The following is a 22,452-nucleotide window of genomic DNA, read 5'->3' on the forward strand; positions in this document are numbered from 1 at the left end:
TTTCGTGTTAAATAGGTCCAAACTTTGCGAAGGACTACTGATGTCATATTTTCTGAAGAGATTATTCTATTGGCAAATGGTCCTCATAACCTGGCAAGGAGGTTCAACGGGTATATACTGAATGGGTTTCGGTATCGAGTAAAGGCCATGGATGATCGTCGAGCCACACAAAATTGTGGTGTAGCTTTGAAGGCAGATACCATAAGTTATGCTAGTCGAAAAGACAAGAATCCTCGTGTGGGGTCTGTGTACTATTATGGACAATTGACAGATATTGTTGAGCTTCGATATTCCAATGAGAAGAAACATGTGTTGTTTAAGTGTGATTGGATTGACAATATTCACGGAAAAAAGAAGATGTCTTCAATTTCACGTTGGTAAACTTCAATCATTTGTTGTACCGAGATGATCGAATTACCAATGAACCTTTCATCTTGGCGTCCCAAGCAGAGCAAGTTTGGTACGTTGCAGACCCGTTACAACCAGACTGGCAAGTCGTGGTGAAGATGTCTCAAAGAGGTTTATTTGATATGAGTTCGACTGATCCACAAATCGAGCCATACATAAGCCAACAATTGGAAGAAAATATAATGCTTCGTGATGAAGAAGTTGGTTGGGTGAGGGAAGCCGCAGAAGGGGAAACAGTTGATGTTCAAATAGGCTGATATTTAATCAACATTAGTAATTCAATTAAGGCAAAGGTTGTAGTTAATCATCAATTTCTTAATTTACTTTGTCTTTGTAATTGTATTAGTTCAATTAATGTCATATTATAGTTGATGACAACCCATTGTCTATGTTTCTAATGTCAATTAATGTTATATTGCTTGCAGATTATTATGGGAAGGAAGAGGAAGCCTGATCATCCCCGGCGCATGATGTCTGATGTGCTACATAACAGGACATCAGTAGCACCACCATCAGAGGACGCATCACATCGGCCACGATCGGAGGGGCCATTAGTGCCACCACCATCTGAGGGGCCATTAGTACCACCGCATCGACCACCATCAGTGGCACCACAGCAGCTACCATGTACTCAGCCCCCACGCCTACCATCGGTGCGTCCACCATCAGTGGCACCACAGCAGCTAGCATCCCGACTAGAGTCATCAGCTTATGAGCTATCCGCAGGTATATAAATTTGCCATTTTTTTTGTATGAAAATTATTTAAACATACATTTATTTATGCTCATTATATATAACTTGTTTATTCTCATTGAATTTTGCAGACCCTTCGTCTTCTTCACAGCCTACATCAGGTATAAGAATTCGATTTGTATTCACATAATTTAAATTTGCATTTGTTTATTACCGTTGCATATTGTTTATTGTTTTTGTATCTCGCAGGTCATGTTAGTTCTTCATCAATCTCGACTAGGCGTGGTAGAGGATGTGCCAAGGGCATTAAAGAGTGGGGTACTGGTAAAAAGCTGGACATACAATTTGATGAAAATTACTGCCCAATAGGGGATAACGTCGCTAAGTTAACTACTCAACTTGGCATCACTGTGCGGAATGGTAACATTGTTCCTCTTACTTTTCTTGACTGGAACAATGTGCCTGATGATATTGTTGATGCTATCTGGAAGGATGTGAAGGTAAAAGTATATTTTTGACCACAAATTCGAATTCCAAAATTGTGTTATTATTATTTACACTTTGAAATTGTGTTTTATAGGACAATTTGAATATATGTCCAGAGGAGTACAAGCCAATCTGCATGAAAAACTGCAACAGCATATGGAAGGATCACAAGAACAAGATTAAGGTTAAGTATTTCAAGCCTAGAAGTTCTGATCCTAATCTGAAGGATGATGTTCCTTTGCACATTGTGCCAAGCCAGTGGGAAGAACTTGTGGAGTATTGGCGTACTTCTGATGCTGAGGTATACAAATAAGTTATATTTATGATATGTAAACATACAAATCATATTTACATACTTACATTTGTTGAACCTGTTATAGAAAATTGCAAGTAGGAATGCTAAAAATCGGCGAGCTCACGGCATAGCTCATACCACAGGGCGTACTAGTTTCTCTCAGATACGACATGAGGTTTACATTTTATTGTTTTATTTTTGTATATAAATAAACATTGAATATTTGCAAATTATTTGGATTCTAATTTTTATATTTCTAAAAAAATGTAGATGACCAATAACGGGAAGTCTACGGATAAGATGAATGTTTGGCTTATGACACGTAGAGCAGATGACCCAGAGGTTATCCAGACCTTGGTAGTTTCCAAACACCTTTGATTGTATTTGAAGTTTATTTTATGTGTGTCAACCATCTTAATTTGGCATATACTTGTATGTCTTATTCAATACAGGATGAGTTTAATCATCAACTCTCTATGCTACCTGAGGATGGTCAGACTTTGGAGGCTAGGAATGCCATTTTCCATGAGTTGATAGGTCATGACGGACATGGATATTGTCGCACATACGGGAGAATTGTGCCTCGGAGAGCGGTGTATAAAGATGGTGCTGGGCCATCACAGTCAACACCCCAACCATCGACTATTGAGCAGATCACGCAGCAGGTTCGTGCAGAGCTAAGGGATGAGTTGAAGGAGGAGCTGCGAGCAGAGTTCTCTACACATTTACAGCAGATGAGAGCTGAGATGATGGTGTTTGTGTCACAGGGGGCGAGTGTGGATCCCAACAGACAGGTTCGATATAAATTAAATTGTTTGATAGTTCAATTTTCACACAAGATTATGTATAAAATTCGAATATGATTAACACATTATGCATTGACTATCATAGGTTCCTGATGCATCGAGTGGCCACCGGGCATTTAGGGAATCTGCAGAAGATGAGAATCCATATACACCACCACCAGAAGATCAGGTATAAAATGTATCTTTGCATTCTTTACGTTGTAAGTTAAGAGACTTGTGGGAAAAGATGAGACGGTTTGGCACGAAACTTGGCACACACAACCGCCTAGGCACGAGAGACTTGTGGGAGAAGACGGGGCTCGAATCGGGTTCCCGGTTTTGGAGTTAGAGCCGGATTTCACTTTAGGCAAACTAGTTTCTTAAGAAACTTGAACTCAAGGTGTTAACGCCCCAAAATCACCAAACGACGTCGGTTTGGCACGAAACTTGGCACACACGACCGCCTAGGCACGAGAGACTTGTGGGAGAAGACGGCGCTCGAATCGGGTTCCCGGTTTGGGAGTTAGAGTCGGATTTCGGTCTAGTCAAACTAGTTTCTTAAGAAACTTGAAATCGAGGTGTTAACGCCCCAAAATCACCAAACGGCGTCGGTTTGGCACGAAACTTGGCACACACGACCGCCTAGGCACGAGAGACTTGTGGGAGAAGACGGGCTCGAATCGGGTTCCCGGTTTTGGAGTTAGAGCCGGATTTCACTTTAGGCAAACTGGTTTCTTAAGAAACTTGAACTCGAGGTGTTAACGCCCCAAAATCACTAAACGGCGTCGGTTTGGCACGAAACTTGGCACACACGACCGCCTAGGCACGAGAGACTTGTGGGAGAAGACGGCGCTCGAATCGGGTTCCCGGTTTGGGAGTTAGAGTCGGATTTCGGTCTAGTCAAAATTATTTACTAAACTATCTTTGTAATTATATAGTAGTTAATTTTTTTATATTTTTCTGTAATTAAAATATTAACACCATTATATTGTTATTAATTACTTTTATTTTGTTTTTTTCAGATATTTCCTTAGTTGCAGTTTGCTTCTTGTGGAATGCAGGCGTATAAAGATTATAACCAGCTTTTATTTTTTGAACCCACGAAGGAAGCAAGACGAAAACTTTTGGTTTTGATTTTGATTTTGATTTATGTTATTTAAATTTGTGAACAATATTATGTATGTATTATGCGACATTATGTAGTGGTATAATTTTTATTTCTGTATTGTTATTAATGGAACAACATTATGAATGTTCATCATGTGCCGTCTTTTGTTTATATATGTATTTATATTATTATGTAATTTTTAGATTTTTTTTAGTTATTTTTCATTTAATACAGGTTTTTTTATATTTTTAATTATTTTTGTACGGGAATTTTTTTTTTAAATTTTTTTTTTTGCGACGGCGGAGCTCCCCCGTCGCAAAAAAAATGGTATTAATCTTTTTCGACGGCTCAAATACTGTCGCAAAAGGTAGGTATTAAATTGAGAATAAGACCTTTAGCGACGGCTTACGTTACCGTCGCCAATGGTCATTAGCGACGATACTTTTACCGACGGGATTAGGCAGTTGACAAAACTACTTTAGCGACGGCAAGTCTCTACCGTCGCAAAAAAACAGATTTTCGTAGTTTTTTGGCGACAGAATTATGCCGTCGCAAAAAAATGTTTTTTACCGTCGCAAAAACAATTGCGACGGCTCTTGCCGTCGCTAAATCCCTTTTGCAACCCCCTCTCTTGCGACCCCCCACCTGCCGTCGCAAAAAACTGATCCCCGTCGCAAAAAACTATTAGCGACGGCGTTTGGAGTATTTGCGACGGCAAAACGCCGTCGCAAAAAACAATTTTTTTTGTAGTGGAGGCTGACTCTACCATGGTTGTCACGATAATTTATAAGTAGGATAATATTTGAGACTTTTAAATATATATATATATATATATATATATATATAATTTAACTTATAATAATGTGATTTGGCAAGTGTTATTTTTTTATTCGTCATTCACTCAATTATATGAGACTTATCATTTTTGACATTTGCATTTGTTGGTGTAAAATATGAGTCTCTAACATTGTTATTATAATTTGATGAAAAAAAATAAAAAATAAGAAGGCATTGTTATCAGAAAATGCTATCTTCTAATTTTTTCCTTCACACTCTCCCAATAATATGACAAACAATATCAACATGCTATCTTCTAATTTTTTCCCTCACACTCTCCTAATAATATGACAAACAATATCAACCAATCATTTCTTTTCAAATTCTTCTCTCCCCTTTTAAAATTATTTGTCACATCATTGAGAGAAATTTGGAAGGGGAAAATTAGAGATTGCCCAATTTATAATTGTGTGTAGATAATTTTCCAACAAAAATCTGATAATTATAATTGTGGAAAAAAAGTAAAAATTATTAATAAGTCATATTTTGCTCTTAAAATTAATATTGAGTGTTATTAAGTTATAATTATTTGTCATAAAATATTCTCAAAAAGTTCATTACTCCATAAAGGTGTATCTTATCCTAATTTTACCCTTTTCATTTAATATGAATAATAATTTTTTATATAATTTTAACTTAATTAAAATAAAAAATTAATTAAATAAAATATTAATACTATATCAAAAAAAATATAAGTAACAATTGGATTGAAATAACTTTAGTACAAAATGAGTCACTTTTTTGTTATCTTCAATTTTAAATTTTATTTAGTATAAACAATCTGAAAAAAGCTAAATTATATTAAACTTTCAAAGAGCTGTGAAAATAATACTATAACAAATTTATATATTTCTCAATGCATTAGAAAGTTGATGAATCATAAGTTGATGAATCATATAATTATGATTTTGTTTATGAAAAAATGACGTCTTTGTCAATATTGATATTTGATGTAATTCAATAGTAATTTTAGAACAAAATAAAACTTACCGGTAATTTTTTTCATTGTAGTTTTAATATAATATCATAATTTTTATAATTAAAAAATATAATTTTGTTTCAATTAAAAATATTTATGAAATCATTGTTCATGTTAAATAAGGGGTAAAATTATGATGACATACACCATTATGAAATAATAAAAATGCTTTAGACCACTAATTAGTGGTGTCTCTAATGATGTGGCAGTGACTCTAAGACTTGTTAATAATTTTTTCAAAAAATTATTATCAAGTACAACAATTCTGGTTAAACAATAATTATCAAGGCTTTTCTTTTTCAAATATTGAGTAAAAAAGTTTAAACAATCATCGAAAAATCGGCCCACATATTGTAACAAGAACAACCCCATATATGAGGAGGTATTCGTAACCAAAACCAAAAAGACACTCTTCAAACTTCAAGCATTATGCTACGTACCTACAGGGGTGAGTATGCTTCCGATCGGATTAGTTTGGAATGAAATTAAGATTAATTCCTGAATTATGGTTTTATAAAAATTATAATCAATCTGAATTATTTAAATTATGAAATTAATTCGAATCAAACCATATAAACAGGGATTGTTTCAGTTTGGAACTACTGTTTCACACAATAAAAATCATATAATATTGTTCTAAAAATATTCAACATGTAGCAAATAAATATACCTTTATTATTTAATAAATAAATATAAGTTTAACATCTAACAAATAAAATTCTCATTTAACAAAATATTTTGTTGCGACAATAACAGTTACAAAACTAAACTTATACTAAATAATTTATAAAAACAAAAATAGCAATACAACACAGTAACAGCAGCAAACCAAATCAACTTGTAATATTAATAAATTGATTCTTGATAATTAGTGGTAATTCTATTGAGAGCACCGCCTATTTCTTTTCTTTGGAGGGTTCCTTATTTGGGTTATATATATAAATGGTTAGAATTATACGTATTCGTATAATAGTAGGGTAGAATACTAAACGGTCCAAATCGGATTCAATTCGGAACCGTGTATCATAATTTGAAATCGATCCGTAAACAACAAATTGTTAATTTTTCAAGCTAATTCCGAACCACAAATTACAAAAGTCAAACTAAACCTATCGGATTGGACTTGACCGGTTTAATTTGTGAATTTTTCAATTACTTACATAGAAAATGCTATGTGAGTATTTAATTGAATTAATAGTATTAATACAGGTTCGCAGTTGAATTGAATCAATAGGAAATATGTGGAACCGCCCAAGTCCAAATGTTCAAAAGCATCTGTATCAGAAACCGGTGGCATCTGACCGAAAAGCGGGCTGTGTACGTACTGGTTCGAATCGAAACCCAGGTATGACCCGATTTCCTCTGGGTATGTGATTGTAGTCTGCTCCGGGAAACCAAGAAGGGTGGTCGGTGGTGGTGGGTCACTCCAGACCCCATAACCCGAATCTGCCATGTGCGAAACCGAAATTTGAGGAGGCAAAGGAGGAAGCTCCTCCGAAGGCTCATCATGGAATTGGTGGGACAGGCCGCCGCCGCCACTACCACTACCACTACCATAGTCAAGGATCGGTTGTTGGTTTTGATGTTGTTGCTGCTGCTGCTGATGATAAACAACAACCGATCGGGAAGAAGCCCATGCGTCCCCACCACCAGCAGACATTCCACCAGAGAAATGGCATTGGATTTCGGAAGTAGAATTCTGGGGAAAGAAGAGGAGCTGGATTGAAGAAGGGTCTTGTTGTTGGGGACGAGGAGGTAGAGGTGGTGGTGGGACGTGGAAAGAAGAGGAGAAGTCTGCTGCTGCTAAAGGGTAAAGAGGAGGGTTGGGGATGGGGATGGGGATGGGGATGGGGATGATGGGTTCGTCTGGGGAGATGATGGAGGTGACAGAAGAGCCAGGGGGCATGTCAGAGTAGACAAAGTTGGTTCGAGCCCGAGAGCCCCGCATGGATCGGGCTGCTCTGTCGTAGGCAAGGGCGGCCTCCTCTGCAGTGTCGAATGTCCCCAGCCAATGCCTTTCTTTGGTGGTGGGGTCTCTTATCTCTGCTGCATATCTTCCCCAAGGCCTCCGTCTCACACCCAGGAACCTGTTCCCTCCTCCTCCTCCTCCTCCTCCTCCTCCTCCTCTTATTGTTTCCTGTTGCTGTGTTGTGTCGGTGTTTGCTTTTTTTTTTTTTTGCTCTTTGACGACGTACCAAGGTTCATGGTTTTTATTATAACAAAAATGTTTTAGACCACTAATTAGTTGTGGCTCTAATGATGTGGCAGTGGGTTCCATTCATTATCACATGTGTTTTGTGTCTTGTTTTTTTTATTTATTTATTTATTTTTAATTACCACCTCACTAGTGATGGTATTAGTGATAGTAAATTAGTGGCCTATAACATTGCTCTTATTATAATTAGATAAAGATGGTTTGATTTAATCACAACGAGAGAGACAGAGAGTTTGAAGGGGCTATTAGAGCAGATATCAAAAGACTGACTATTCAGCTTTTCAATTCTATCCATGTACCTATGGGTATATATATATATATATATGAAAAACGGACTGTCGTTTTCTTTTCCACCGATGGTGTTTGGTTTCGTCGAAGTAGTAAAAACGAGTGATGTTCTTTATTTGGATGTGCAAAGTTAGTTTAAAGGTGTTATTACGTCTCAGTTCAAAAAAAATACATATATAAATTCATGAAAATGTTAACAAATTTGATTATTAATATTTATAAATTTTTTCAATAATCTGTAATTACTTTTTCAACACTAAGTGATATGATATTTCCCCACCAAAAATGGACTGTTTTATCATATTAAAGAGTCGCCACCTAAATATTTTTAGAAATTTAGAAAACCTGTGACTCATGCCGAAGGCCATCAGTCTGTCATTACTAAAATGTCTCGGCTCGGGAGCTTAGATATGAGAGGGGAAGGTTATGAATTAAGTACTCCACTCATCCGATCAAAAATTGGCCTCTACTTAATCATGATATGATTCTCATTTACATTATATGCTCTCGTTCCAATTAGTTGATGTGATTCTCATTTACATTTTATGCTCTCGTTCTAATTATTTATGCTATCTTTACTGGGTGATGCACACAAGTATAGACCAATTCACAAAATATGGAATGCATTGATTTTATGTATGTTTTGAAACAGTGTTTACGTGTCACTTGAAAAAGCGAGCTTGTATTAACATTAACCAAATTATTCCAACTTAAGTAAAATGGCCTTCATCCATTAACATTCAAATAAGTATATCACTTAAGCACTTAGCCTCATGGAAAACAAACTCGGTATGACAACACAAACATACATGCAATATACTAAAGAAAAAAATGCTCACCTAGTATTACAAGGCAAGCCAAATAAAGCTAAAATAGTTAGAGGAAATGCATGCTCCTAAACAATGCAACGCGACTAATGCAATCATGCAATTAATAAGCTCGGCTACTAGCATGACATGTAAATCAATTCAAGGCATGTGATAAAACATGTATTTGAGTAAAGAATTTGAAATTGACATTGGTTAGTATGATGAGCTAAACCTTAATGCATGCAAGCAAGACGAATGGATGCAAATCATAAAAAATGCTAAGAAAATATAATGCTCTATGTTGCCCATCATAAGCGAGTAAATAAAAGGGAGAAAGAAATGAGGGTTGGAAGACATACACAATTATTACATATTTTGCCCTTATGCATAAGGGTCCGAATGTCCAAGTATCCGAATTAAACTAACTATTACAAACCCAAATGAATAATGAATGAGGAACTAACTAACTATCTAATTTATTACAATAAAGATATTACAACAAGAATATGAATAACAATATTACAACAATAAGATAAACAACAATAAGAATGCACAAGGATCGTATGCGCATTGATGAAGACGGTTTTCAGAAACTGCTCTGTCTGCCCTCTAGGAATCTGCTTTGTTTCACTCTCAGCCACTGCCCTCTGTTTCTGCCAAAAGTACTCTGGTTATTAAACATTGGAGCTCGGCCGGCCCCTAATGAGGCCCAGCCGGGTCCAAACAAGTTCGGCTGTGCCCTATTTTCTTGCAGAAAAATGTTTTTGTGCTCTAAGGTGAAAACAGTGCAGACAAACCTTTCTAAGCCATGTTTGTCCTTTCTGCTTTTCTCTATCATGGAGAAATTCAAGAGAAGAGCGAGTTCGGTTTTGAAACCATCAATGGTCACAAGTTGATTGCTTGATAATTTCGAACACAATTGGACATAAATTAATGAATGCAATGAAAGACACACCACCCCTCCCTCCTATTATGACGTTAGTTCAAGGAGGGAGGTAGACATGCCTCTAGAATCATCAAGCATCACAAATTAGTATGTGATGACTCTAGAAGTGTTGAATTCGGTATAACGTTCGACCGAATCCAACCAATTTTATCAATCTTCTTTAAGTTGGTTGATCTAATTTTAAGCTGATTTTATTAGCCATTTTCAACTTACTATTCCATTGTTTAATCATTTTGTCCAAAAGTGAGTGTTACATCCACGAAGTGTAAAAGCAATAAAGATGAAAAATTATCGGCTTAACCCAAGAAATGAGCTTTTCAAGCCCTTTTCTTTGGGGAAAATTACAAAGGAGGAATCAAACTCGTTTACATGCGATAATGGATTCCAAATCAAACCCAAAATGAGCGATAATGACTAGTCAAACTCAAAAGAGCGATAATGACATAGCCAAACCCATAATGAGCTATAAGGAATCTAAACCCAAACTTGAGAACAAGCTATAATGAGACATTCCTTTGTGATTTCCAAGGGCCTAATTAACAAGCTAGCCCCTTAGAAGCAAATACACCGGTGATAAAAAGGAATGACAAACAAAAGGTTGTGTTTAGCATAAAAGAGATATGATGCCTTGGTAATGAACTTCCGAAGAGATTAAACCAGTAAGCATGGATTTATTTTTATGCTTGAACGACAACCTTTTATTAAACACAACTCTTTGATCAAAAAAACAAAGAATGGAGAGAGGTTGCAGAGATGATTATGCAAAGTTGATTAATACAAAAGTGAGACTCTTTACAAGAATACTAAGTAAATAAAGCTATCAACTCAAATGACTCGATGTCTAAGGCTTAAACAACCGAAGCCATGAGGACTTACAACACAACAAGTATAATATTCAAAGCATAAACTATTTAAATGAATTAAATAGGTCCTAAACATCCCCTAAAATGTAAAAAATAGTAGCTAAAATTATGTTTAAAAGAGCACAAAAGATAGCCAAAAACAAAGAGATGCAAAGCTAGTAAGCAAGACTAAAGAGGGGTGGCTAACCCCTCAACTTTTGGGACTTCTAAACCATATTTTCCAGCCCTTTTAAGCTCTAAAAATCAGTATGTAAACCTAAGAAAAGAGTGGTAAAACAAAGGGGATGAGCTATGGGATAAGGTGTAAGAAAGGGTGTTAAGCCTCTCTACCTTTGGTAGCTCTTTAAACCCAAGTTTCAGCACTTGGAAATGATCCAAAACAGTATGAAAACACAAGAAAAAGATAGAAATGAAAACAAGGAAAAAGGTGGCAAGCTTATACCTCTTGAAGAGTGAAAGCTTTTGTTGTAAACCAAACTCAATCCTAAGGTACTCTCAAGTTTGAATTATGGTTTCAAAGTCTCAAGCAAGGTTCCAAGCTTAAGCTCTAATGGTGTAGCATATAGTTCAAGGATGATATAAGAACACAAAGTTAGCTTGCAAGGAAAGAAAGGGCTCTCAAAGGTGTTTTTGGTTCTTTGAAATTTTTCTAACCCGCAACACAGAGGCATCAACTCTTATTTATAGAATTTAAGCCAAATAGATCGTAAATATCTTCAAAAATAGATAGCTGGTAGATTTCCGCCCAAAACAGTGTTTCTCGCCTAAATGGCACGACCAGGCTCTAATGGCCCCGGCCGACCCCAAATGAGGCACGGTCGGGTCCCAATGTGGCTCTCCTGTTCCTCTATTTCAAGTTCAATGTAGGTTGGCATAGTTCTCAAAGATGGATTTCTAAGGTAAAAACAATGTGGGTATAGAAGGTTGGGATTGTTTAGAGCTCAAATTTGGATTCCTTCGTTAAGAATTCAAACCATTTACACAATGTAACTTTCATCATCGAGTGCTCAGAATAAAGCGCCCAAGTTTTGCGGACGGTCAAAAATGGGGTGTCTACAGTTGCCTCTCTTTGATAGAGCTTAGAGTCATGAAATAATGTGAGTGAATGTCAAAGCCCAAAGATGATCCATTTGACAAGGCTATAAGACTTGGGCAAGGAAACAAATGAAAATACAATTGGTTGAACCCGAGGGTTGCCTACGTATCCCTTTGCAAGTAATCAAACTTGTTTATTTCAGGGGCAGAATGCAACTGATATGCAAAAAGAATGCCTTTGAAAGTTGGACTTACATGTTGCGCAAAATCAATTACTTTTGAAAACTCATGAGCATGCAAGACAATGCAATAAGCAATAGCAACGTAGCAGCACAAAATGAAAGCTCCAAAATAAAACCATGCCTCCTACAAAAAAGGGTAAACAATGAACAAGACGGTACAACCGACAGACGTATCTCCCCATATCGCGCACGGAGGGAAAGAGAAAATTCTAACCGAGAGAAAATAACAACTTAACGCGGCTCACGCGAAAGGAGATAAGATGGTGTGAACACCAGGCGCATTGATGTTTTTAACCGAGGAAATCGACTACCTAGCGTGTCTCACGCGAAAGGATGAAAGATAGTGTGAACACCAAGCACACCTAATGTTTTTTAATCGAGTAAAATCACAACCTAACGCGTCTCACGCAAAATGAGGAAAGATGGTGTGAACACCAGGTGCACCTGATGTTCTTAACCGAGTAAAATCACAACCTAACGTGTCTCACACGAAAGGAGGAAAGATGGTGTGAACACCAGGCACACCTAATGTTTTTAACCAAGTAAATCAACTGCCTAGCACGTCTCACGCGAAAGGAGAAAAAATGGTGTGAACACCAGGCGCACCTGATGTTTCTAACAGAGGAAAATCACAAACTAACATGTCTCATGTGAAAGGAGGAAAGTTAGTGTGAAGCACTTGATGTTTTTAACTGAGTGAATCAGCTCTAAGCTCGTCTCACACGAAAGGAGGAAAGATGGTGTGAACACCAGGCGCAATTGATGTTTTTAACCGAGTGAATCAACTCCGAGCGCGTCTTACGCGAAAGGAGAAAAGATGGTGTGAACACCAGGCGCCCTTGATATTTTTAACCTAGTAAAATCACAACCTAGCACATCTCATGCGAAAGGAGAAAAAATGGTGTGAACACCAAGCGCACTTGATGTTTTTAACTGAGTGAATCAACTTTGAGCTCGTCTCACGCGAAAGGAGGAAAGATGGTGTGAATACAAGGCGCACCTGATGTTTTTAACCGAGGAAAATCATAACCTAACGTGTCTCACGCAAAAGGAGGAAAGATGGTATGAACACCAGGCGCACCTAATGTTTTTAACCGAGTGAATCAACTCCGAGCGTGTCTCACGCAAAAGGAGAAAAGATGGTTTGAGGTTCAAGAATCTGTGAAAGAGCAAACGAGTTTTCGGAACTCGACGAGGTTATCCCATCCTGAGAAGGCCTCAGAGAATGAAGCTTATGAAGATAACCCAATTCATGGTGCAAAGTTTAAAAGCTAATTTGACGAAGATTCGAACGTGAGTTTTAACAAACTAAAATAATGCACAAGTCAAAAGCACAAATCAAAACGATGCTCGTATTGATAATATAAAATCAGACCTACCGATTTTTCCTTAAAAATAGGCCTAATTTGGAATTAACATGCCTCAGAAAAATAATATAAAGAAAAGAATGCAATTTGGAACAAATTATGCAATAAAGTAAAACAACAAAACAATCAAAGGAATAAAACTTTTTTCCTCTTTTATTGTTTTTTCTTCTTTTTCCTCTTTCTCTCTGGTTTTTTTTTTCCTACTTTTCGTTTCCTTTTCTTTTCTGTTTTCTTCATTTATTTTTTCTCTCTGTTTTTTTTTCTGCCTTCTATTTTTTTTTTTTTTGCTTTTGAACTAGGACCCACCCAAGTTAAACAAAATCATCTATTCACTGGAACAAATAATAAAAGAAAATAACCTCCAATGCACTTGGGGCCGACCGAGCCCAAATGAAGCACGGCCAGGCTCCAACAGATACGGCCAAGCCGCGATAGCAGTAGAGGGCAAATCAAGAAAACCACGACCCATGGTTAATTTAAACACATTCTAACCCTCATTCCATCCATACGCACATTCGAAAACCCTCTCCCTCTCTCTTTAAGCTTCTCATTTCTCTAAATTTTCCCTCTATTCACAGTACCCAACAATCTTCGCAAACTTTTCCTTAAAAACCCTTCCTCCCCCCTACATTTTGAATTGATTAAAAGTGGTTTTGGCGAGGGTTTGGAATTTCTCTTTGTTTTTCTTGGTTTCTTTTGTGTTTACCCAAACTTTTCCTTCTCCCTCTCTGATTTTCCACTCGCTCTTTATTTTTACTCTCCTAAGGTTTGGGTTTTTGGGATTTTTCACTTAATCTCACTTACCACTCATTTTTCTTCATTTTCCCTCATTTTCCCTCATTTTCACTCTATGACTAGTGACAAGATCCCTATTCTAAACCCTGCTGTGGGTATTGGTGCCATCATTGGTAAGGATATGGAGGCCAAGGATATTCTCTCTCCTGTTCTTGAGCCCGAGTTGCTCTCCTTTGCCGATAGGCCTTTTGATGCGACCACCTATCATCCACGCGCACATGCTTTGACCACTAGCGGTATTCTGAGATTTGAGGGCCCCATCCTAGGGATTGATGAGGAGGTCCTGCTGCGAGAGCTCGTAGAACACTTATCTGCCGATACCTCCACGGTAAGCAGTTTTTTCTTTGTTTTGAACACATTTGAAAAAGCAAGCCAAGCCTTTATTGTCCTTTAATGTGAATACTGACAACATTCCACACCACAGGCAATAGCCAGGAAGATAGGCGATTACGGGACTATTTTCGGCCCCCGACATTGGTACGAGAGGCTCCTCTTAGCGGTCCACACACTAGTTGACACTTCCGGCTTCAGACCTTTCTGCTTAGGACTTATACAGATGAGGGCCGAGTCACTGCTATATGGGGCCCTAGTGGAGAGGTGGTGGGACACCACTAACTTTGTCCACTTCTCATCGATCGGGGAGCTGACTCTGACCCCATACGATTTTTTGATGCTCATAGGCCTGCGGGTAGGGGTTGGCAACCCGATCCTATTCGATCCTAAAATGACACAATGGAGAGTTGCACAACTTCATTTTCTCGGGGTGATTCCGGATACTGCCGGCCATAGGATGGTTCACTATAGTTGGTTCTTGGACCACTTCTCCGGCCTCTAGCCAATTACTCTAGAGGAGATTGCTTAGTATACCCGCAGATTCCTTATGTTTCTCTTCGGTACTACTATGTTTATGAATAGGGAAAATATCGTGGGGCTATACATCTTGGGCACACTAGTACATCTCTTGTAAGTAGGGGAGTATGATTAGAGTAGTACCAGCCTAGCCACCCTCTACTGCTACATGAGCTCGGTATTTGGCCGAAAAGCGGACTCACTTGGTGGATATTGGAGAGTCTGGGAGGTATATCTTCACACTTCCTTTTCTGTTTTGCTACAAACTGCTTTATGCTTTGCACTTTCTGTTTATATCTGCTTCATTTGTTCACTTGGTTCCTCAACTTGTTTTATTTTTGTAGTTGTGGGTTTACACATATTTCACTTCCCTTGCCCTAGTCCCAGTGCGGCCGATTGAGTTGTCTGTACCCCACTCTTGGTATTACAACTCCCGGTTTGAGCGGTGCCGGCGTGTAGATCGTATTTCCCTTATTTCTGCCGCTTCTTTGACACCGTCACCGCGAAGAGGGTAATAAAACCTAATAATAGTCTTTATCTTTTACTGTTTTTATTGTTTCCATACTGCTGTTTCCATACTGCTCAACCCATGATATCTAACACTTAACTTGCATCTTCCACTCGCAGATTGACTGGCACCCCTAGGCAGGCATTTCTCAGGCATCGAGGACAGTCTATGTTGCTTCATAGAAGGCCTCCACTATGCGGATTCTATTTGAGGGTCCTTTTGGCAAGGCATATCATTTAGGAGAGCGATTCATTCGCTAGACCCAGGACCAAGCTGATTCGATGTTCCCCATCCCCCCTTCAAGCATGAGGATAGCTGATGATCTCTGCGACGGCCCCTTGATTGATCACCTTATGTAAGGAGAGGATGATGACCGGTACCACGAGATCGGCGACTTCATTGCCTTCTTACAGACTCGGGTGATGGCCCTTCTTATTAGGGGTGTGGTCTGTGTACTTCCTGAAGCTACTGCTGCCACTGCTAGAGGTGTTCCTCCTGTAACTCCTATTCATGGGCTTCCTACAATACCGACAGAGTTGGTATACATGCAATCTGACGAGGTGATCTAGCAGATTCCTTTTGACCATATTGAGGAGAGGGATTGCATGTTAGTGTTTGCTCCCAACGTCGAGCAGGTATATACTTCCTGTATATTTTTGCCCTCTATGCTTTACCGCTCTGTTCCATATTCTCATATCCTTTCTCTTTTGCAGGTGCCTGCGAGGTATATTGATGACCTCCGCCGGACAGTTGACCATTTGCTTCTGATGGTGCGGAGGAGACAGACTGCTCTAGTCACTCACGGGATCGAGGTACACTCTGTCCACAGTTGTTACAAACTTGCCCATAATGCTGTTGAATCTATTCTAATATATGTACTCTTTTCAGCTTGAGCTGGTGCCAGCTGCACCTGCAGAACCCCCTCTAACTGGGGGAAGAAGAGAGAGACGGGGCCCAGTAATAGGTAGAGAATGGGTTGATCGTGGGAGAGGTAGAGTGAGACAGTGCTCGCCTTCTTCCGAGGCTACTTTTGATGAGTACACAACCCCTGAAGAAGAGGGGGATGATGTTGATATCCAATCCAGCAACACTAGTGATGACAGTGATGCGCCTCCCCCAAGGCCAAGGAAGAAGAAGGCTAGGATGGGTTGATTTATTTTCTTTTCTCCCTTTTGCTTTGTAGTTAGGAACTATGTGCTTCAGATTGTAACGCCTTCAAAATAAACCCATAAAACATACAATATTGGCATGCTTAGACATAAGAGAATAAAGCATAATTACATTTCATCAGAGTATTTCTTACAAATGTATTACATGTTGACAACAAAAGTAAATGCCTTACGGGCTTACAACTTTCCAAGTCCACACTTGGTTACAAAAGGAGAGTACTAACTCTATATAAAATAAGCCATTGGCTTGATGTACATGTAATACAACAAAAATAAACAAAAGAGTCTTCAACTCCCACAACCATCCAAGCTAAGATCTTGGAGGCGGCATAATACCTGAACTTGAAAATGATGTCCTATATAGGGTGAGCTAATGCCCAATAGAGATATGCTAAACATAATATGAGCAATAACTAAAACATTGGCATTTGATAAATGTTTAACTCATACAAATCAATTCATAACCTATTTAAATTACATGACAAATGTGTCCATGTTTCATTCCATTTTTCATTTCTTATCCAATTCTCAATTCATAACCATGGCTCAGAACCTGGCCAAACAGTTTAAATGAGATTACATCTCATATCAACCGTACTTCCATTTCAATCGAGATAACAACTCATATTAGACACTTCATACGTCACAATGGATACACATAATTGCTATATCAATCTCGAATAAAACACTTCCATACTTCATAAATGATACACCGATTTGCTGTACCAATACTTCAATAGATACACATAATTGTTGTATCAGCACTTCAATTGATACACATAATTGCTCTATCAATGGAGTCCATCCCCTATCTCCTCCCTAATAAAATCCGGTTTAGGAGTCCATCCCCTATCTTCCCCTAAACCGTGGAGTACATCCCCTATCTCCTCCCACACAACACAATGTATATAAACACATATCATATACATAATCAATCAGTACATAAATTCGATGTATTACTCCAATTGTCATATTCGATGACATATTCAATTGATTAGTTTTAGTTCGCCTAATCATCATGCATTGTCTACAACAATCAAGGCTATCCTCTACCGATAGCCCAAAACAATTATTTCTAAATAGATAATAATTACATCCAACAGATAAATTATTAACAATTTCCAAGGTGAGTGATTAATAATTCCAATTCTACAATTCTATCTCATAATGAGCCAATTACATTATTTCTAACTCAATTTCATATTTCCATAATAAATGTCATTAATTACACTAATGACCAAAATATATCCAAACATGGCATTTTCTCCATTTTTCTCAATATTGACAACATCAATAAATTCTATTTCAGACCCAAAACACATATGTATAAGTCAAATGAACAAAACCCCTCTTTTCAACATTATACATCTCAAACCCTAACTTCCCAAATCAAACCATTTATACAAAAAGCTTAACATCTATGTTAAAGTTCATAAAGATGAGTAGGAATCCCTACCTCAAGAGATGAAACTCAAAAATCTTGATGACGAAATCTCGAAATGCTCTAAAACCCAAGATTTTCGGATTGACAGGAAGCCCAAGCCAAGCTCTACACTCTTTGCAAAGACACTAAGGGAGTAGATCACTCAAGCTAGACCAATCCCTAGAGAGAAAGTATATTCTAGAGAGAGGAGCTCTCAAAAGAGGGTTTAGAAAAGTAAGAGAGAGAAAAGAAATGTGAAAAGTGATTCAAAATCACCCAGCTGCCATCTGATATATGACTAGTCCGCTCGAGCAGATAATAGAACGCTCGAGCGTTAAGCACAAAAACTGGACCCGCTTAAGCGCGAAAAGACCCGCTCGAGCCCCAAGACACAAAAACAAAATACACCTGCTCGAGCGCAAAGGAAAGCTCGCTCGAGCGTAGATTACCACCTTCCAGTACTTTTACAGACAATGAACACCCGCTAAAGCGCCAGGAGGCCCGCTTGAGCGTAAGAAAATCCATTCGAGCATGCAAACACACCTGCAATAGTTTTGCAGAGGCACAAAAATGCTGAAAGTGTGTAAACTCCGCTCGAGCGCAAAGGGACCCACTCAAGCGGATCACCAAAAATCTGGGCAACAAGGAATGGGACTAAAGCTCAACCAACCTATTCGAAACACGCCCAATACATCTTAAAACTCAAATATATGGAATTAAAGGATGACAACAAGACATATACAACAACCAACTCCACGGAACCTAAGTCCGGATACAATAGTCAAAGAAGGAAGAACCAGGATCGCTATAACCTCCCCCCCTTAAGGAATTTCGTCCCTGAAATTAAGTACAAGTTTTTCAAAAACATGATTTCTCAATTACCAACATTATTACAATGCAAGATTTAATAACTTGACCCATTACCGGTCATTCCATCTCTATTCAAGAGGCAAACTTCCATATAGTCTCCAACATGCATTATCAACATGTATCTCAAATCATATTCAATGCCAACAATACATTTGTATTTCTAAAACATCATTAACATGTACAATGTTAAAATTAACTTCCATTTTAAGGCAAGTTCCAAAATATATTTCCATAAACCAAAACATTTACAATGTTTTACAACTTAAGACATATTCCATGCTCTTAAAGTTTATCAATATTACAAAATTCCCATTACATGGTTAAACATTAACAAACAAGTCCGGATACTTTTCACGGACATCCAACTCACGTTACCAAGTGACTTCTTCCACTCCGTGATGTTTCCACAAAACTTTTACCAAGGGAATGGTCTTGCCTCGCAAGACTTGATCCCGTCTATCCAAGACCCAAACCGGTCTCTCCTCATACGAGATATCCTCGCCAACCTCCAAGTCGGTCCAATCCAACACATGGGAAGGATCCGGCTCGTACTTCCGAAGCATACTAACATGAAACACGTCATGCATTCCGAACAACTGCGGTGGCAAAGCCAAGCGATAGACAACCTCGCCAATCCTCTCAAGGATCTCAAAAGGGCTAATAAACCGAGGGGACAACTTCCCACTCTTACCAAATCTCATCAAACCCCGCCTAGGTGATATTTTCAAGAAGACATGATCACCCGTCTCAAATGCTAAGGCCTCCTCCTACGGTCGGCATAACTCTTTTGGCGACTTTGGGCTGTCACAAGCCCCTTACAGATAAGCTCAACCTTCTCCGTCGTTTTCCTCACTATCTCCAGGCCCAACAAAGTTGCATCACCCACCTCGGCCCAACAAACTGGAGACCTACACGGTTGGCCATACAAGGCCTCAAACGGTGCCATACCGATACTCGACTGAAAACTGTTGTTGTAGGCAAACTCCACCAAGGGCAAGTGCCTCTCCCATGACCCACTAAAGTCAAGGACACAACCTCGAAGCATATCCTCAAGGATCTGAATAGTACGCTCGGACTGCCCGTCAGTCTGAGGATGATAAGCTGTGCTAAAGGTCAATCTAGTGCCCAAGGCACTCTGCAAACTCTGCCACAATCTAGCAGTAAAACGTGGGTCTCTATCGGAGACGATCGACACTGGGACCCCGTGCAACCTCACTATGTCCTGAATATATAAGTCGGTAAGATGATCTACCGAATCTCTCACGCGCATAAGGATAAAGTGCGCCGACTTAGTCAACCGGTCTACAACCACCCAAATAGCATCACTACCCCGCTGAGTCCTCAGAAGACCTACAACGAAGTCTATAGTGACATGCTCCCACTTCCACTCGGCAATAGGCAAGGGTTGCAACAAACCCGCTGGCCTCTGATGCTCGGCCTTCACTTGCTGACAAGTAAGGCACTTTGATACGAAGACTGCCACATCCTTCTTTATACCCCGCCACCAAAACTGACGACCCAAATCACGATACATCTTAGTGCCTCTCGGATGCACCGCAAGGCGCGAATGGTGAAACTCTTGAAGTATCTCCTCTCGGCAAGACTCCGGCACAAACAAACGGTCTCGGTATCTGACACTCAGGTCGGGATACACCGTCAAACCCTTCTCAACCTTCCCACTGGAGATCTTTTCTTGTAGGGATTCTACCTCAAGGTCACCTCCCTGTGCCTCTAACACTCGAGTCACAAGTGTAGGCTGCGCAACAACAGAAAACAAGGCCGTAGCCTCAACGGATTCACCTAGAAACAAATCAAACTCCCCAAGTGCACCCAACATCTCCCACTCCCGGATGGCTATACAAACTGCATCGCTAATGGATTTCCTACTAAGGGCATCGGCCACAACATTGGCATTTCCTGAGTGATAGTGTAACTCGAAATCATAGTCCTCGATGAACTCCATCTACCTCCTCTGCCTCAAATTCAAGTCTTTTTATGTACACAGATACTTCAGACTCTTATGATCCAAGAACACCTCGAATCTCTCACCATACAAGTAGTGCCTCTAAATCTTCAAGGAGAAAATCACAGCCGCCAACTCTAGGTCATGTGGAGGGTAATTCCTCTCGTGTATTTTCAATTAACGTGAGCCATAGGCTACCACTTTCCCCTCTTGCATCAACACACAATCTAAACCCTCTCATGAGGCATCACAGCAAACTGCATAACCCAAACCTCTCTCCGGAATAATCAAAACCGGAGCGGTGGTCAATCTAACTTTCAACTCTTGGAACGACTTTTCACAAGTCTCACTCCATACAAATTTGACCCCTTTTCGTGTCAATCTAGTCAACGACGAAACCAGTCTGGAGAAATCCTTCACAAACTGACGGTAATACCCAGTTAGTCCCAGAAAACTGCGGATCTCAAAAACACTCTTAGGTTGTGCCCAATCCTACACTGCCTCAATCTTGGATGTATCAACAGACACGCCTTCCCCGAAAACCACATGGCCTAAGAACCTAACCTCTCTTAGCCAGAACTCACACTTTCCAAACTTGGCATACAGCCTATGGCCTCTAAGCAACTCAAGCACCATTCTCAAGTGTTCCTCGTGCTCCTCCTCAAACGATAAGTAAATTAGAATGTCGTCCACGAAAACGACTACAAAACGATCTAAGAATTTCTGGAAGATTCGGTTCATCAAATCCATAAATATTGCTGGTGCATTGGTGAGCCCAAATGGCATCACCAGAAACTCGTAGTGGCCATACCGTGTACGGAATGCCGTCTTAGGAATATCCTCCTCCCTGACCCTCAATTGATGGTAACCCGATCTCAAGTCTATCTTAGAGAAACAACGGGACCCTTTCAACTGGTCAAACAAATCATCTATACGGGACATAGGGTACTTATTCTTAACCGTAGCCCGATTCAATTTTCGGTAGTCAATACAAAGTCTCAACGCACCATCTTTCTTTTTAGCAAAGAGGGCCGATGCTCCCCACGACGATACATTAGGGCGAATAAACCCCTTATCTAGCAATTCCTGGAGCTGAATCTTCAACTCACTCAACTTGGTTGGGTAAAACGGTAAGGTGCCATAGAAATCGGCACCGTGCCGGGCACTAAATCAATAGAGAACTCGATCTCTCGCTATGGTGGCAAACTCACAAGATCCTCGGGAAAGACATCCGAGTACTCACAAACCACTCTTGGCAATACAGTCTGGGTCTCATCACACTCACCACTCATAAAGCTAGCGAGAAGACCACTATGCTCACTCCACCCTCGCAGATCATACACCGGTGGCAACACACTACCAACCGGATCTCCCAAGAAATGGAAACAATCCCCGCTCAAGGTACATACTATGACCCTTTGGCGGTAACAATCAATAACTGCCCAGTATGACGATAGCTAGTCCGTACCCAAAATAACATCAAAACCTGACATAGCCATAACTACAAAAGAAAAAGGA

General features: G+C 39.3%; 2 protein-coding genes across 2 annotated transcripts; one reads left to right on the forward strand and one right to left on the reverse strand.

Annotated features, from left to right (window-relative positions):
• The first annotated feature begins 388 nt into the window (after positions 1-388).
• LOC145813058 (uncharacterized) lies at positions 389-6,470 on the forward strand. The gene is made up of 7 exons (XM_082908321.1): positions 389-1,134; positions 1,234-1,263; positions 1,352-1,602; positions 1,683-1,889; positions 1,969-2,058; positions 2,154-2,240; positions 6,465-6,470. Exons 1-7 carry the CDS (start codon positions 816-818, stop codon positions 6,468-6,470), a joined length of 990 nt encoding a protein of 329 aa, XP_082764447.1. The 5' UTR covers positions 389-815.
• A 278-nt stretch (positions 6,471-6,748) lies between these two features.
• LOC114315570 (uncharacterized) lies at positions 6,749-7,870 on the reverse strand. The gene has a single exon (XM_028262170.2). The coding sequence runs from the start codon at positions 7,868-7,870 to the stop codon at positions 6,749-6,751; it is 1,122 nt and encodes a 373-aa protein (XP_028117971.2).
• Between the last annotated feature and the right edge of the window lie 14,582 nt (positions 7,871-22,452).

The sequence above is a fragment of the Camellia sinensis genome, chromosome 15 (assembly GCF_055761805.1).
Source record: "Camellia sinensis isolate YWXY chromosome 15, ASM5576180v1, whole genome shotgun sequence".
NCBI classification, from domain to species: domain Eukaryota; kingdom Viridiplantae; phylum Streptophyta; class Magnoliopsida; order Ericales; family Theaceae; genus Camellia; species Camellia sinensis.

What these genes read in the sequence shown, in the direction of transcription:
- LOC114315570 (XM_028262170.2), bottom strand. Translation starts at nt 7,870, where the DNA reads ATGGAACCCACTGCCACATCATTAGAGCCACAACTAATTAGTGGTCTA.
- LOC145813058 (XM_082908321.1), top strand. Translation starts at nt 816, where the DNA reads ATGTTATATTGCTTGCAGATTATTATGGGAAGGAAGAGGAAGCCTGAT. An exon ending in CTATCTGGAAGGATGTGAAG is followed by an intron (nt 1,603 to 1,682) that starts GTAAAAGTATAT and finishes TGTGTTTTATAG; the next exon opens with GACAATTTGAATATATGTCC. An exon ending in TCTCTCAGATACGACATGAG is followed by an intron (nt 2,059 to 2,153) that starts GTTTACATTTTA and finishes AAAAAAATGTAG; the next exon opens with ATGACCAATAACGGGAAGTC.